Source organism: Chiloscyllium plagiosum, chromosome 45 (assembly GCF_004010195.1).
Source record: "Chiloscyllium plagiosum isolate BGI_BamShark_2017 chromosome 45, ASM401019v2, whole genome shotgun sequence".
NCBI lineage: Eukaryota > Metazoa > Chordata > Chondrichthyes > Orectolobiformes > Hemiscylliidae > Chiloscyllium > Chiloscyllium plagiosum.
Window position 1 is genome coordinate 2499247 of NC_057754.1, and position 14592 is coordinate 2513838.

At 53.5% G+C, this 14592-nt stretch overlaps 1 protein-coding gene across 1 annotated transcript in view; it reads right to left on the reverse strand.

Annotated features, from left to right (window-relative positions):
- LOC122543979 (calpain-1 catalytic subunit-like) overlaps window positions 1-14592 on the reverse strand; it is a 33708-nt gene that overhangs the window by 14051 nt on the left and 5065 nt on the right. The window contains exons 4-9 of the mRNA XM_043682988.1: window positions 11036-11204; window positions 10203-10286; window positions 9597-9682; window positions 5080-5154; window positions 3262-3422; window positions 520-689 (exon numbers count right to left, since the gene is read on the reverse strand). Coding sequence (XP_043538923.1) covers window positions 520-689; window positions 3262-3422; window positions 5080-5154; window positions 9597-9682; window positions 10203-10286; window positions 11036-11204 — 745 coding nt within the window. The remainder of the gene's footprint in view (window positions 1-519; window positions 690-3261; window positions 3423-5079; window positions 5155-9596; window positions 9683-10202; window positions 10287-11035; window positions 11205-14592) is intronic.

Below are 14592 nucleotides of genomic sequence, written 5' to 3' on the forward strand. Positions count from 1 at the left end.
TGTGTGTGTGTGTGTGTTTGTGTGTGAGAGAGTGTGAGTGTGCGTGTCAACCCCTGGGGACCAGACCAGTCAGCCCCTCTGTGACCTCGCTGCTGTTCACACTGGAACCACGTACCTCTCCATTATACTCCAGCTCCATCCCTTATCGACATCCCCCACCCCCCCAATCCCAGTCACACTCTTACAGCAGCTCCCCCTCCCCATCCACTGGTCCCTGAGGCAGTGATGAGGTGGGGGTCTGTGGTGAGGAAGGAAGCAGGGTCAAGCAAGGAGCTGAGCTGTGATGCCTCCGGCAGTCAAACAGCTGGCCCACTGAGTGTTGCCGCCACCTCCTCAACCTTCAGGGGGGTGAGAGAGAGAGAGAAAGAGAGAGAGATAGAAAAATCTAAGGACGAGCAATCTGTCATCGGCTCTGAGACTCCCCCCGCCCCAGAGCCCAACAATCCTTCACCCACCTCACCCCCTCCCTCCCAGTGGGAGTCACCCCTCTGCTCACCGCCAACACTGCCCTGTGCCCACCTCGTAGATGGCAAAGCCGATGGTCTCCATGTCCCTGCCCGCGGTGCGGAGTTTGCGACGATCTTTCTGCATCAGGGCGACTAGGAAGCTGCAGCCGGGTTCTGTTCCCACCCGGTCGTCATCCTCTTCCTTCAGTTCAATCTTAAACTGGGGGTTTATCCAGAACGTGGCTGGGGGTGGGCGAGGGGAACAACAACAACAGCAACAGCAGCCACCGCCGTCAGTAAAAGGGAAAACCCTTCTGCATTCGCCTCACTCCTCGCGCTTCCCCCCCCCCCAACCCCTCCAACTCCAGGTAACCCTCAGCACAGGGAGGGGAGAGGGCCTGAACATGGGTCAGGGTGGGAGGGGAGTGGAGAACAGGGATGGAGGAGGATGTCAGAGGGGAGTAGGCAGAGATGGGGGAGGTTTGGGGCTAGGCAAGGGGTATTAGCGACATACTATGCGGGTGAGGGGAGGGGTGTTGGGAGAGATGGCAGGGAGGGGTGTTGAATGAAGGGTCATAACCATTCCACGCAAGACGAGTGAGAAAAGAACATTTCAGATTGGCGCTGACAGCCCGGGGACACTGGGAGCGGATTAATTAAAGCTAATGGATTCTGAAAGCTCCCGGAGGAATGACCGAGTGAGAAACGGTAACGCCTTCCAAGTCGAAAGACCACAGAGAGAGTGTTCTCCCAGTGAGGAACAATCAATACTGAGCTCACAGACACAGTACGGTTTCCATCATGGATTACGTCCCATTGAAGAGAAGGCACTCTAGGACTGCCTTGTATTCCAGATACAACAACACCCTTCATAAAGCTCAGATCCTGGGCCTAATCCTTCCCATCGATTTGGAATTCGAGTTTGAGGATGTGAATAGAGAGACAGAGTCCCGGAGCAGCAGAGAGCTGGAGAGGGAGGGAGTGAATGTTTCGCTGAACGGTTAATACAGTTCTGGGTCACTCTCAGCGACAGTACCGTAGTCTGGCCCCCATCCCTTTGGGAAGGAGGGGAGAGTCCCCGAGAGGCTGGGGAGGGAGATTGATTTGGACCGTCCCGGGTGCGAGTGAGCAAGTTTCTTTATGAACGGTGGGTTGGAGAAGCTGGGCCAGTTCGAAGGCAATTGGCCGCCATTACTCAGTCGGGGCCTACACGTGACTCCAGACCCCACAGCCTGACTGTGGCCGACTGTGAAGTAGGTCTGGAGAGCCACTGTGTTGGCTTAGGGATAATGAACGAAAACTGGGCCTAATCTGCACACCCACATCCCATGGGACGTACAATACAAGGAGCACCAAAGACCATAGATCGATCAAATGGTCGATCAATCGATCTCTGTCTCTCTCTCTCTCTCTCTTATGTGCAGTTTGTCAGAGACCTTGCCAAGGGTGGGGTACCATGTAGAGGGCAGAGTGATGCCAGGAGCTGTGAGAACCACCGTGGAATGGGTTCAGACTGCACCACACACTCGACGCTTTTGAGAACAGCCAACCCAAGAATCAAGTCAAGAATGGGCAGCTCAGTGGTTAGCACTGCTAACCCGTGCCAGGGACCCGGGTTCAATTCCCACCTCAACGACTGTCTGTGTAGAGTTTGCACCTTCTCCCCAGCACTGTATGGGTTTCCTCCGGGTGCTCCAGTTTCTTCCCACAATCCAAAGATGTGCAGATCAGGGTGAATTGGCCACGGGGAATTGCCCGTAGTGTTAGGTGCATTAGTCAGATTTAAATATAGGGTAAGGAAATGGGTCTGGGTGGGTTACTCTTTGGAGGGTCAGTGTGGACTTGTTGGGCCGAAGGGCCTGTTTCCACACTGTAGGATAGCTAATCGACCGTAGGGAAGGGATCCAGTTTCGCCCAGCCAGCTGATCCAGTCAGGATCCGCTTTAAGAACCAGCCGAACCAGGCCGGGGTCAGACAGAAACGGCAAACGTTTGGGGGCCGCGCGCCAGAAACGTTTAAAATGAGGAGCGGGTGGAAGAGGTGAGGCGGACACGGACTGTCAGCAGTTGTGGAGGGATTCGATGCAAGAAGGCCGGAGAGAGAGAGAAGGCCCCCAGGAGAGGCTGATATTCCCTGGAGTTTAGGGGAATGGGAGGTGATCACACTGAGACAGACAGGATTCTGACGGGGCTCGGACAAGGTAGAGGTAGAGAGAGTGTTTGCCCTAGCTCTAGGGAATCTAGAATATGGGTGTGAGGGTGATACAGTCTCAAGATGAGGGGGAGGGTCATTTCTTCAGTCATGCGGTGGAGAAATTCCTAGAATTTTCTCACGGGGTCCATCGTTAAATATATTCTGGGCTGGGATTAGATACATTTTCCGTCTCTCGGGGAACGGGCAGGAAAATGGAGGCTGAGTAGGCCCAAGGAGATGGAGGCCTCAGCCCCAGTTTCTCTCTGTGTCCCGTACACGGGGTCTTTGACGGAACGTTAAACGTGAGGGGCTCAGAAAACAAGGGACAGGAAAAGCTGAATTCTGCCGGAGAAACTGAAACCAAAGCGGAATGTTCCGGAAAGCAGCTATGCAAGGGCTTCCGACAAGGTCCACAAGACAGGTGTAGAGGCTGAGGTCACGTTTGAGGATCGGGACGGTTTTCCCAATCGGGTTTTGGGAGAGGCTGGGAGAATGCTCTCCAGGCAGCGGATCCCGAGGGGATGGCGAGCAGGGAAGCGAGGACACGGGGTCAGGGTGGGTAGCGCCGGGCCTCAGAGACAGGCGGGTCTGTTGGCAGGGAGTCGCCGATCTCCGGGGATACCTGGATAATTCCGGCAGCCTCCAGCGGTGCTCCCACGCCTCCAGGAGCCCTCGTACAGAGAGGTGCTCCAATTGCAGATCGTTTCCGATTTCAGAGTATCCGGCGTCAGGTTGCAAATTTCCAAGCGGTTGAATTCTCTGAGGAAGTCACCAAAGGACATCCTGTAGAGGGGGGAGAACGTGTGGAAAAGGTTAATATGGGAGGCTTTTCATTCCCTCAAAGACCACCACCACCACTCGACTGGGCATCGGCGGATCATCCCTCAATCCCCTGACGCTACAGATCCCGGCCTTGCACACATCTGGTGACTGATCCAGAGATTCCTAATGCTGAGAGAGAAAGGCTTCGTCTCACTTATCCCAGCTCCCTGTGACCCTCAGTCAGAGAGCACGGAAACAGACCCTTCGGCCCAACCAGTCCCTGCTGCCCATCATCCCAAACTAATCCAGTCCCACCTGCCTGCTCCTGGCCCATATCCCTCCAAACCCTTTCCTATCCAGGTCCTTATCCAAATGCTTTTTAAACATTGCAACAGTGCCCACATCCACCATGTCCTCAGAAATTCATTCCACTCTCTGTGTAAGAAAAGTTGCCCCTCGTGTCTTTTTTAAAATCTTTTTCCTCTCAGTTTAACAATGTGTGCCCTAGTTTTGAAATCTGGAGAGAAGCTACCTACCGTTAACCCTATCTGTACCCCCTCCTGATTTTATAAACCCCCCTCAGCCTCCGACGCTTCAGTGTAAAACATCCCAGTCCTTGGCACCTCCTTCGGACATCTCCACTACCCAACTCTCTGATACCATCACCTCGTATTGATCTAACCTCCGGAGTCTGCGGGCTCAATCTCCAATGGAGGACAGGCCCCGAACCTCCACAATCCACCCTCAGAGTCCCTCGTCGCAAACACGCAACAGCCAGCGATGTCCACACGGAGTGCAGGCCCCAGCTACACTCTCATGAAAGCTCCTGTACATGTGCCAGAGGAAGGTCCAGGCACTGAACCAGGACCAGACAGCTCCCTCCTGAGCTGCTGGGTGATCTGTACAAGGGTGGCTAAGTAAACAGGCCCATCAGACCCGCCCCTCTCACAACTTATGGGCGGCACGGTGGCACAGTGGTTAGCACTGCTGCCTCACAGCACCAGAGACCCGGGTTCAATTCCCCCCTCAGGCGACTAACTGTGTGGAGTTTGCACATTCTCCCCGTGTCTGCGTGGGTTTCCTCTGGGTGCTCCGGTTTCCTCCCACAGTCCAAAAATGTGCAGGTTAGGGTGGATTGGCCATGCTAAATTGCCCGTAGTGTTAGGTGAAGGGATAAATGTAGGGGAGTGGGTCTGGGTGGGTTGCACTTCGGCGGAACGGCATGGACTTGTTGGGCCGAAGGGCCTGTTTCCACACTAAGTAATCTAATCTAATCTAACTCATTCCTCCAAGCAGAGTTAGACCTAACCCCGTGCTGTCCCTGTCCTGGAAGGGTGGGACAGCGTCGGGGGAGTTTTACTCTGTATCTAACCCTGTGCTGTCCCTGATCTGGGAGTGCATGATGGGGGGACAGTGTAGAGGGAGCTTTACTCTGTATCTAACCCTGTGCTGTCCCTGATCTGGGAGTGTTTGATGGGGGGACAGTTTAACAGGAGCTTTATTCTGTATCTAACCCCATGCTGTCCCTGACCTGGGAGTGTTTGATGGGGGGACAGTGTAGAGGCAGCTTTACTCTGTATCTGTCTCTGTCCTGGGAAGTGTTCGATGGGGGGACTGACAGGGCAGCAGGAGCCATGATAACTCAGGGCCGAGTTGGGAATCCGCCAACTGTACTCACCAGAACTCGCCGTCCTCCAGCTTTATTCTCATCGAGCTGCAGTCCGAGGAGTCCACACTGTTCCATTCACTCGACCTGCAGGAGAAACAAGAGCAGTTTATAAACAATCCCCAGTCATCGACCTCAGTCAGCGAGGGAAGGCCACCCCCAGCAGGTTCCCCTCACCATCCCGACTTGGAAATATACCGGCCGTTCCTTCAGTGTCGCTGGGACAGAATCCCGCAACTCCCTCCCTCAAGGCACTGCACTGGTGTCTGGACAGCATCTAGACTGCAGAAGTTCTCACCATCTTCGCCAGGGCAGCAATGCCAAGGATGCCCATGTCCCAAGTAGGAAACTGACTCCCCTTGGTTAGTTGTGAGTCTGAGGCCCCATACACCAGGCCGATAGTTGGTGATAGAACACTGGGTAGTGGGTGAGGTTAGAAGAGAGAGCTCGGTTAGCACAGGATGGCTGGTTTGTCATGCACAATGATGCCAGCAGCATGGGTTCAGTGCTCACTCAGGCTGATGTTACCATAAAGGGCTCCCCTTCACCTGAGGCACAGTGACCCTCTGATTAACCATCACTTTCTCTCGAGTAACAGAACAGCCCTAGAGTCCAGTAGAAAAAAAGTGACTTTACCTTTAGTACTGAGGGTCGGCTGCTCGGTCGAAGGGCCAGCGCTGAGGGAGTACCACACTGTCGGAGGGTCAGCGCTGAGGGAGTGCCGCACGGTCAGAGGGTCAGCGCTGAGGGAGTGCCGCACGGTCAGAGGGTCAGCGCTGAGGGAGTGCCGCACGGTCAGAGGGTCAGCGCTGAGGGAGTGCCGCACTGTCGGAGGGTCAGCGCTGAGGGAGTGCCGCACTGTCGGAGGGTCAGCGCTGAGGGAGTGCCGCACTGTCGGAGGGTCAGCGCTGAGGGAGTGCCGCACTGTCGGAGGGTCAGCGCTGAGGGAGTGCCGCACTGTCGGAGGGTCAGCGCTGAGGGAGTGCCGCACTGTCGGAGGGTCAGCGCTGAGGGAGTGCCGCACTGTCGGAGGGTCAGCGCTGAGGGAGTGCCGCACTGTCGGAGGGTCAGCGCTGAGGGAGTGCCGCACTGTCGGAGGGTCAGCGCTGAGGGAGTGCCGCACTGTCGGAGGGTCAGCGCTGAGGGAGTGCCGCACTGTCGGAGGGTCAGCGCTGAGGGAGTGCCGCACTGTCGGAGGGTCAGCGCTGAGGGAGTGCCGCACTGTCGGAGGGTCAGCGCTGAGGGAGTGCCGCACTGTCGGAGGGTCAGCGCTGAGGGAGTGCCGCACTGTCGGAGGGTCAGCGCTGAGGGAGTGCCGCACTGTCGGAGGGTCAGCGCTGAGGGAGTGCCGCACTGTCGGAGGGTCAGCGCTGAGGGAGTGCCGCACTGTCGGAGGGTCAGCGCTGAGGGAGTGCCGCACTGTCGGAGGGTCAGCGCTGAGGGAGTGCCGCACTGTCGGAGGGTCAGCGCTGAGGGAGTGCCGCACTGTCGGAGGGTCAGCGCTGAGGGAGTGCCGCACTGTCGGAGGGTCAGCGCTGAGGGAGTGCCGCACTGTCGGAGGGTCAGCGCTGAGGGAGTGCCGCACTGTCCGAGGGTCAGCGCTGAGGGAGTGCCGCACTGTCGGAGGGTCAGCGCTGAGGGAGTGCCGCACTGTCGGAGGGTCAGCGCTGAGGGAGTGCCGCACTGTCGGAGGGTCAGCACGAAGGGAGCGGGCACTGTTGGAGGGTCAACGCTGAGGGAGTGCCGCTCTGTCGGACAGTGCTGTTAAAAATGCTTCTGCCACTGAGTGCTAACCTTGGACAGTGTCACGCTGACTTCTGCCAACCTCTGGAGTTTCTCTAGAGTAGTTGAAGGTCTTTGACTAAATCCACGAAGGAAGGTTCAGGTCATGACCTGTCGATCGTTAAATCCCCAAGCTCTGTCCTCTTACACCTTTAACTCAGGCATTCCCTCCCTGCCTCTCTATATCTGTGAGTAAAGGTCAGTCTCACCAGCAACACCCACCTCCTGTGGACAAGTTAAAACAAAATGATTCTGAATATTTATAAACAGTTCGCTGGTCCTCACCTGGAGGGGACGTGCTCAGTCCTGGAGGCAATACAGTGGGAGTCCATTCTAACCGTACAACACCATGGGTATGGGGTCTATAACTCCCAAAGGAGATAAAGCTTTGTTGGAATTGTCACCATACTGGTTAAGGATCAGAATTTTCTTCTTAATGGCTGTTAATTTGATTGGATTTATTGTAGTCATGTGTACCTGAGTACAGTGCAAAGCAGTGTTTTGTGAGCAGATCAAAGCAAACAAGACAGAGGTGTTTAGACAGAGTGAGGCAGACAGGTTATACACGCGCTGGAGATGCTCAAAGACAGATCAACATCATTTGAAGTTAGAGAGGTCCATTCAGCAGTCTCATAATGGCAGGGAAGAATTTTTTTCATTAATTTTCTTTCAATGCAAGTCTTATTAATTAGACACAGTTAGTATGGGCGGTTCTATCTGCACCATGCAGGCCAGAGCACCTCCAGGCTGTAGTCTGCTCAGACCACCTTCTCTAGGGGCAATGAGGGATGGGCGATACGTTGCTGGGCTCATTAGGTGACGCCCGTAACCGAAGATTAAAAAAAGGTTGCACTTTGCAAAGCTTGGCATCAGGATTCCCACAGGCCTGCACTGTACAGACCTAGTCTGGAAGACTCAGCCCTCAGAAAGGTTTAACTGTAACACGCTGTGTCACCAGACAACCAAGGAGAGTGTAGCCTGGAAACAAGTTAGTGCAGTAAGGAATTCTGAAACTGTGACACAAACAGTAGAGAACAGAGTTTGTATTTGTTTTTATTAATTGACAGGCAGTGGCTGTCACTAGCTAGGCCAGCACTTATGGTTCAGGGGGGAGACTGAATCGAGAATCTGAAAGGGGACTGCTGGATCAAGCAGCAGAAGGGGTGGTTACCAGAAGGCCACGGATTAAAGAGAATCCGGAAAAATTCCCAAGCTTTGAGGGTTTGAGCGACAGGGAGAGGGTGAACAGGCTGGGACTGTTTTCCCTGGAGCCTGGGAGGCTGAGGGGTGACCTTATAGAGGTTTATAAAATCATGAGGGGCATGGATAGGGTAAATAGACAAGGTCTTTTCCCAGGGGTGGGGGAGTCCAAAACTAGAGGGGCATAGGTTTAGGGTCAAAAGGGTAAGATTTAAGAGGGATATCTTTTTCACGCAGAGGGTGGTACGTGTATGGAATGAGTTGCCAGAGGAGGTGGTGGAGGCTGGTACAATGACAACATTGAAGAGGCATCTGGATGGGTATATGAATAGGAAGGGTTTGGAGGGATATGGGCCGGGTGCTGGCAGGTGGGGCTACAGAGGAACCTTGATTATCCGAATGACATGGGCGGGGAATATTTTGTCTGAATAATCAAACGCTAAATTACAGTTTAGCCAAGCATCAGGACCTTGTGATCTTGTTCGGATAATCCGAAATTTGGATAATCGAATGCTGGATATTCGAGGCTCCTCTGTAGATGAATTTAGGATATCTGGTTGGCGTGGACAAACTGGACCATCTCTATGACTCTATAACCCGAGGGGGGACATTAGGAGAATGTTGCACTTGGAAAATGTTTGCCCATTACCAGGCCCCAGGCCTGATCCCAGGTCCTGACCCCACACTGTCTCGCCCACGTTCGTCTGAAGGAAGGAGGCACTTTTTGAGGCCAGAAGTTAAAGTTCAAAGTTAATCAGGAACCGACGAAAAAAAGTTCCCCGTTGACGAAGAGTGGGCCGTTCCAAAAGGGTCATGGTCAATAAAACTAGCCTCAACTCCACACAGCTGCTGATTCCTGTTAACTCGTCATCAGTTGAGAACCTATCGATCTTAAAAGGATTCAGTGACCCAGAGGAAGGGGCTTCCACACTCTCGTGACCGTCAGGGATGGAAAATAAATTCTCCCCATCTCTGTCTTCAGAGCGAGACACCTTCCTTTGAAACTGTTCCCCCTCATTCTAGCCTCTCTCATGAGAGGGAACCACCCTCCCTGTCGATTGCTATTTCACTAATTCACAGGATGTGGGCAGCCCAGATGGGGTCAGTGCTGGGGCATTTATAGCCTGTCCCTAACTGCCTCCTGAAGAGGTGGTGAGCTGCCTTCTTGAACCGCTGCAGTCCCCACACTGTAGGGATATCCACATACTGCCGCTAGGGAGGGAGCTCTAGGATTCTGGACCCAGCGACACTGAAGGGACGGCCAATATATTTCCAAGTCGGGAAGGTGTGCGGCTAGGAGGGAAATCGGAGAGGGCGATGTTCCTATGGTATCTGCTGCCCTTGGGGTCAGAGGTTACGGATTTGGAAGTGACGCCAGATGTTGGCTCTTCCAAAGACTTTGCCTCTCCTCCTTCCAAAGGATACAACCTTCCGTGCTGAGTCAAACCTTTCACCCAGGGGGTCAGCTGTGAGATTTCTCCTGGAACTGGTCCAGACATGTTTACGCCACTTTGTAAATAAGGACAGGGAAAGGGAGATCCACTGACCTGTCACTCCAGGCTCCGGTCCACTCCACCTCCCCCCAGGGATTTCGCAATCGCACCAGTTTAACCAAACCTCCCCGGGCACGTACCTGGAAAAGAGGAGAACCATCAAACAGAGACCAATACCCACCCAGCACCGAGAGACAGGGAGGGGGGGACAGGGGGAGAGAACTATCAAACAGAGACCAATACCCACCCAGCACCGAGAGACAGGGAGGGGGACACGGGGGGAGAGAACGATCAAACAGAGACCAATACCCACCCAGCACCGAGAGACAGGGAGGGGGACACAGAGGGAGAGAACGATCAAACAGAGACCAATACCCACCCAGCACTGAGAGACAGGGAGGGGGGACACAGAGGGAGAGAACCATCAAACAGAGACCAATACCCACCCAGCACCGAGAGACAGGGAGGGGGACACGGGGGAGAGAACCATCAAACAGAGACCAATACCCACCCAGCACCGAGAGACAGGGAGGGGGACACGGGGGGAGAGAACTATCAAACAGAGACCAATACCCACCCAGCACCGAGAGACAGGGAGGGGGCACACAGAGAAGCAGTTTATTTCTGACTAACACGTTCTGAATGGGCTTACAGACTGACCTCCCGGGCACCAGTGAGGGAGTAAGCATGACCTTTGACCAGCTTCTTGAACGTCACAGCCTCCATGTCGAACTGGCTGGTGATCTGGGAAAGTAAAAAGACCATCAGAACGATCAAACAACAGGCACATTGTTGGAGCATTCAATTACCCGATAAAGGAGCGTCGCTCCGAAAGCTAGTGCTTCCAAATAAACCTGTGGGACTATAACCTGGTGTTGTGTGATTTTAACTTTGTACACCCCAGTCCAACATGGGCACTGCCACATCATGTTTGAGTATTGGCAAGAAGAGATATCATTAGTGAAAATGTCATCACTTACACATATCAGGTCATTTTGCAGGAATGTTCATTCAAAGGGACAACTGAGGGAGTGCGGCACTGTTGAAGGGTCAGTGCCGAGGGAGCGGGCACTGCCGGAGAGTCGGCACCGAGGGAGCGGGCACTGCCGGAGGGTCAGCACCGAGGGAACGGGAACTGCCGGAGGGTCAGCACTGAGGGAACAGGCACTGTCGGAGGGTCAGCACTGCTGGAGGGGCAGATCCTGGGAGCGGGCACTGCCGGAGGGTCAGCACCGAGGGAGCGGGCACTGCCGGAGGGTCAGTACTGCTGGAGGGACAGCACCGAGGGAGCGGGCACTGCCGGAGGGTCAGCACAGAGGGAACGGGCACTGTCGGAGGGTCAGCACTGCTGGAGGGGCAGCACCTGGGAGCGGGCACTGTCGGAGGGTCAGTGCTGAGGGAGTGGGCACTGTAGGAGGGTCAGTGCTGAGGGAGTGGGCACTGTTGGAGGGTCAATGCTGATGGTGCCTGGTGTGGTGCCAAACTGAGCTTACGTCAATGGAGCAGCCCATGAGTGAACCACGTTCCAGAGCCTTCTCGATAATTTGGTAAAGGTCATGGGGCGATTTACGAAGGTCATACATTTCCGTCACTCCTCCTGTGAAATCTTCAAAACCTTCAGATGTACTACCTCCCGAGAGGGCTTCATAACAACCATTTAATCTGTACAGAGGGGAGAAATATGGAGAGTCAGAGAGTCCTCCAGATGTACAGCACAGAAACAGACCCTTTGGCCCAACCTGTTCACGCCGACCAGATATCCCAACCTAATCTAGCCCCACATCCCTCCAAACCCTTCCTATTCATATACCCATCCAAATGCCTCTTAAATAGTTTCCCCTTAGGTCCCTTTTATATCTTTCCCCTCTCACCCTAAACCTATGCCCTCTGGACTCCCCCACCCCAGGGAAAAGACATTGTCAATTCACCCTATCCGTGCCCCTCATGATTTTGTAAACCTCTGGAAGGTCACCCCTCAGTCTCCGACGCTCCAGGGAAAACAGCCCCAGTTTATCCAGCCTCTCCCTGTAGCTTAAACCCTCCTCTATCCCTCGCAATATCCTACTAAATCTTTTCTGAATCCTTTCAAGTTTAACAACATCTTTCCTAGAGCAGGGAGACCAGAATTGAACACAGCATTCCAACTGTGGCCTTTCCAATATACTGAACAGCTGCAACGTGACCTCCCAAAGCCTATACGCAATGCTCTGACCAAAGAAGGCAAGCATTCCAAATGCCTTCCTTAACTATCCTGGCTACCTGAGACTTCTGTTCCAAGGAGCTATGTAATCGCACCGCTAGGTCTCCATTTCACAACACTCCCCACCACCGTATCATTAAGTGTATATGTGCTGCCCTGATTTACCTAACCAAAATACAGCACCTCACATTTATCTAAATTAAACTTCATCTGCCACACGTCATCCCATCAGCTCAAGGTCCCATTGGACTCTGGGAGAACATCTGCAGGGAGATAGGTGGGTGTGTGTGTGTGTGTGCGTGTGAGAGAGAGAGAGAGATAGATAGAGAGAGACAGAGAGAGAGAGAGATAGAGATAGAGAGACAGAGAGGGACTCCCTGAGAGAGAGACAGAGACAGAGACAGAGAGAGAGAGAGAGAGAGAGAGACTCCCTGAGAGAGAGAGACCCAGGCTCAGTAAGAGATATTGAGAGGCAAGGACAAAAAAAAAAGGAAGGTGGGAGATGGGGCAGGGGGTAGAGTGAGAGATTTAAGGGTGACAGTCAGAGGGAGAGGGAGAGTGTGTGACAAGCAACCAGGCAGAATACAGCAGATGACAAGAGGGAGAGCTGGACAAGGAGAAATGCAGAGATTTGCTGAGAGAAGGAAGAGGCAGACAAATAGATATTACATTTTCAGAAACAGACAATTTTCAAAGTTTGAGAGAATCGACTCTTTAGGAATGATCCTGAACTGTGGGTGGTGACCAAATGGAAAGGGCGATGACTGGGTGGGAGAGTACTCATCTCTGTTAGTCGCCACAGGACAGACTGCTGCTTACATTTGCAAACGCAGATTGCTGGATATTATTTCTAACGTACACCGCTCGTTTTTCACTGAGCAGCTAACTGAAGGTTTGACAGCAGGTTAAAGAACCGAAATTGCTGCAATCTCAAGTGGCAGTCTGAATACACGAGGAGTCAGAAAATCCAAACACTGCATCCACTTCCACACCTCTGCTGGTGCTTGTGTGCAGACTGCTGAGAAAACTGCATTCACTCGATCCTTATCTTGCAGTTGACGGGGTGGTGAGATCATGTGGTTTACTGAAATGGGTCGACTTTATTACAAACAAGATAGCAATGGCTGGATGCTTTTTCAAAGAAACAAATCTGGTAGTTACTGAAAACACAAATAAATGAAGAGTCATCTGGATTTGAAATGTTAGCTTGCTCTCTCTCTCTCCATGGGTGCTGCCTGACCCACTGTGATTTGCAGCATGTTTGTGTTTCAGCATCTGCAGTAATTTACTCCCAAGTCTGGTCGGTGTCAGATTGTGGACACAGGTTAAAACACAGTCAATGTCACAGTGAAGTGGGGTTCTCTCAGTCCCCTGATAACTTCTCAGGTCCTTTCTATTCTCTCACAGGACATCGCTGACTGGACCCAGTATTTATCACCCCGTCCCTAGTTGCCCCCTTGAGAAGGTGGGGGTGAACTGCCTTCTTGAACCGCTGCAGTCTGTGCGCTGTGGGATGCCCCACAATGTCCCTTAGGGAGGGAATTCCAGGATTCTGACCCAGCCACACTGAAGGAACAGCCGATATATTTCCGAATCAGGATGGTGAGTGGAGAGCCTGCAGGGGGGTGGTGTTCCCATGTACCTGCTGCCCCTTGACCTTCTGGATGGAAGTGGCCGTGGGTTTGGAAGGTGCTGCCTGAGGGTCTTTGATGAGTTTCTGCAGCGCCTCTTGTAGCTGGTACACACTGCCGCTACTGAGCGTCGGTGCGGGGAGGGAGGGAGTGGGGATGTGGTTCCCATCATGTGGGGGTTACTTTGTCCCTGGATGGTGTCGAGCTTCTCGAGTGTTTTTGGAGCTGCCCCCATCCAGGGACAAGTGGGGAGTATTCCCTCACCCTCCTGCCTTGTGCCTTGTAGATGGTGGGACAGGCTTTGGGAAGTCATAAAGTTATACATTGGGAAACTGACCCTTCGGTCCAACTCGTCCATGCTGACCAAGTTTCCCAGAACTAAACTGGTTCTATTTGGCTCCTCCTGAGGTACAGTGAGTGGTTAGCATTCAGCGTACACCAATAGGGCAGCGATTATATTGTGGCCTCCAAAGCGATTTCAGCCCATCTAGCCTGCTCTGTCACTCAATCAGGCCACAGCCAATCATTGGTCTTGACATCATTTCCCCCACACCGTCCCTCGATACCTCAAATATTCTCAGTGATCGAACCTCTGGGGGGGCTGAGAATTTCAAAGCACCCCCACCCTCCAAGTGAAGGAATTCCTCATCTCACTCCAAAATGGCCGACCCCTCATCCTGAGTTTGCGACCTTTTGGTTCTCGACCCACTCCTCCCGCTTTGTCCCTCCAAGTCTGCAGCCCAATGCCTGGGAATGGACGGGGAACCTTCTTAGACCATAAGGTATAGAAGCAGAATGAGGCCTTTCGGCCCACTGAGTCTCCTCCGCCATTCGATCATGGACGACATGTCCCTCAACCCCATTCTCTTGGCTTCTCCCGATAACCCTTGATCCCCTCACTAGAATCTAACTACCTCTGAGGCCCCAAAGGAGCCTTCCACATCCATCAAAGTTTCACCTGCACATCCACTAATATCATTTATTGTGTCCGTTGCTCCCGATGTGGTCTCCTCTACATTGGGGAGACTGGTTGCCTCCTAGCTGAGCGCTTTAGGGAACATCTCCGAGACACCCGCACCAATTAACCACACCGCCCCGTGGCCCAACATTTCAACTCCCCCTCCCACTCTGCCAAGGACATGGGGGTCCTGGGCCTCCTTCACCGCCGCTCCCTCACCACCAGACGCCTGGAGGAAGAACACCTCATCTTCTGCATCGG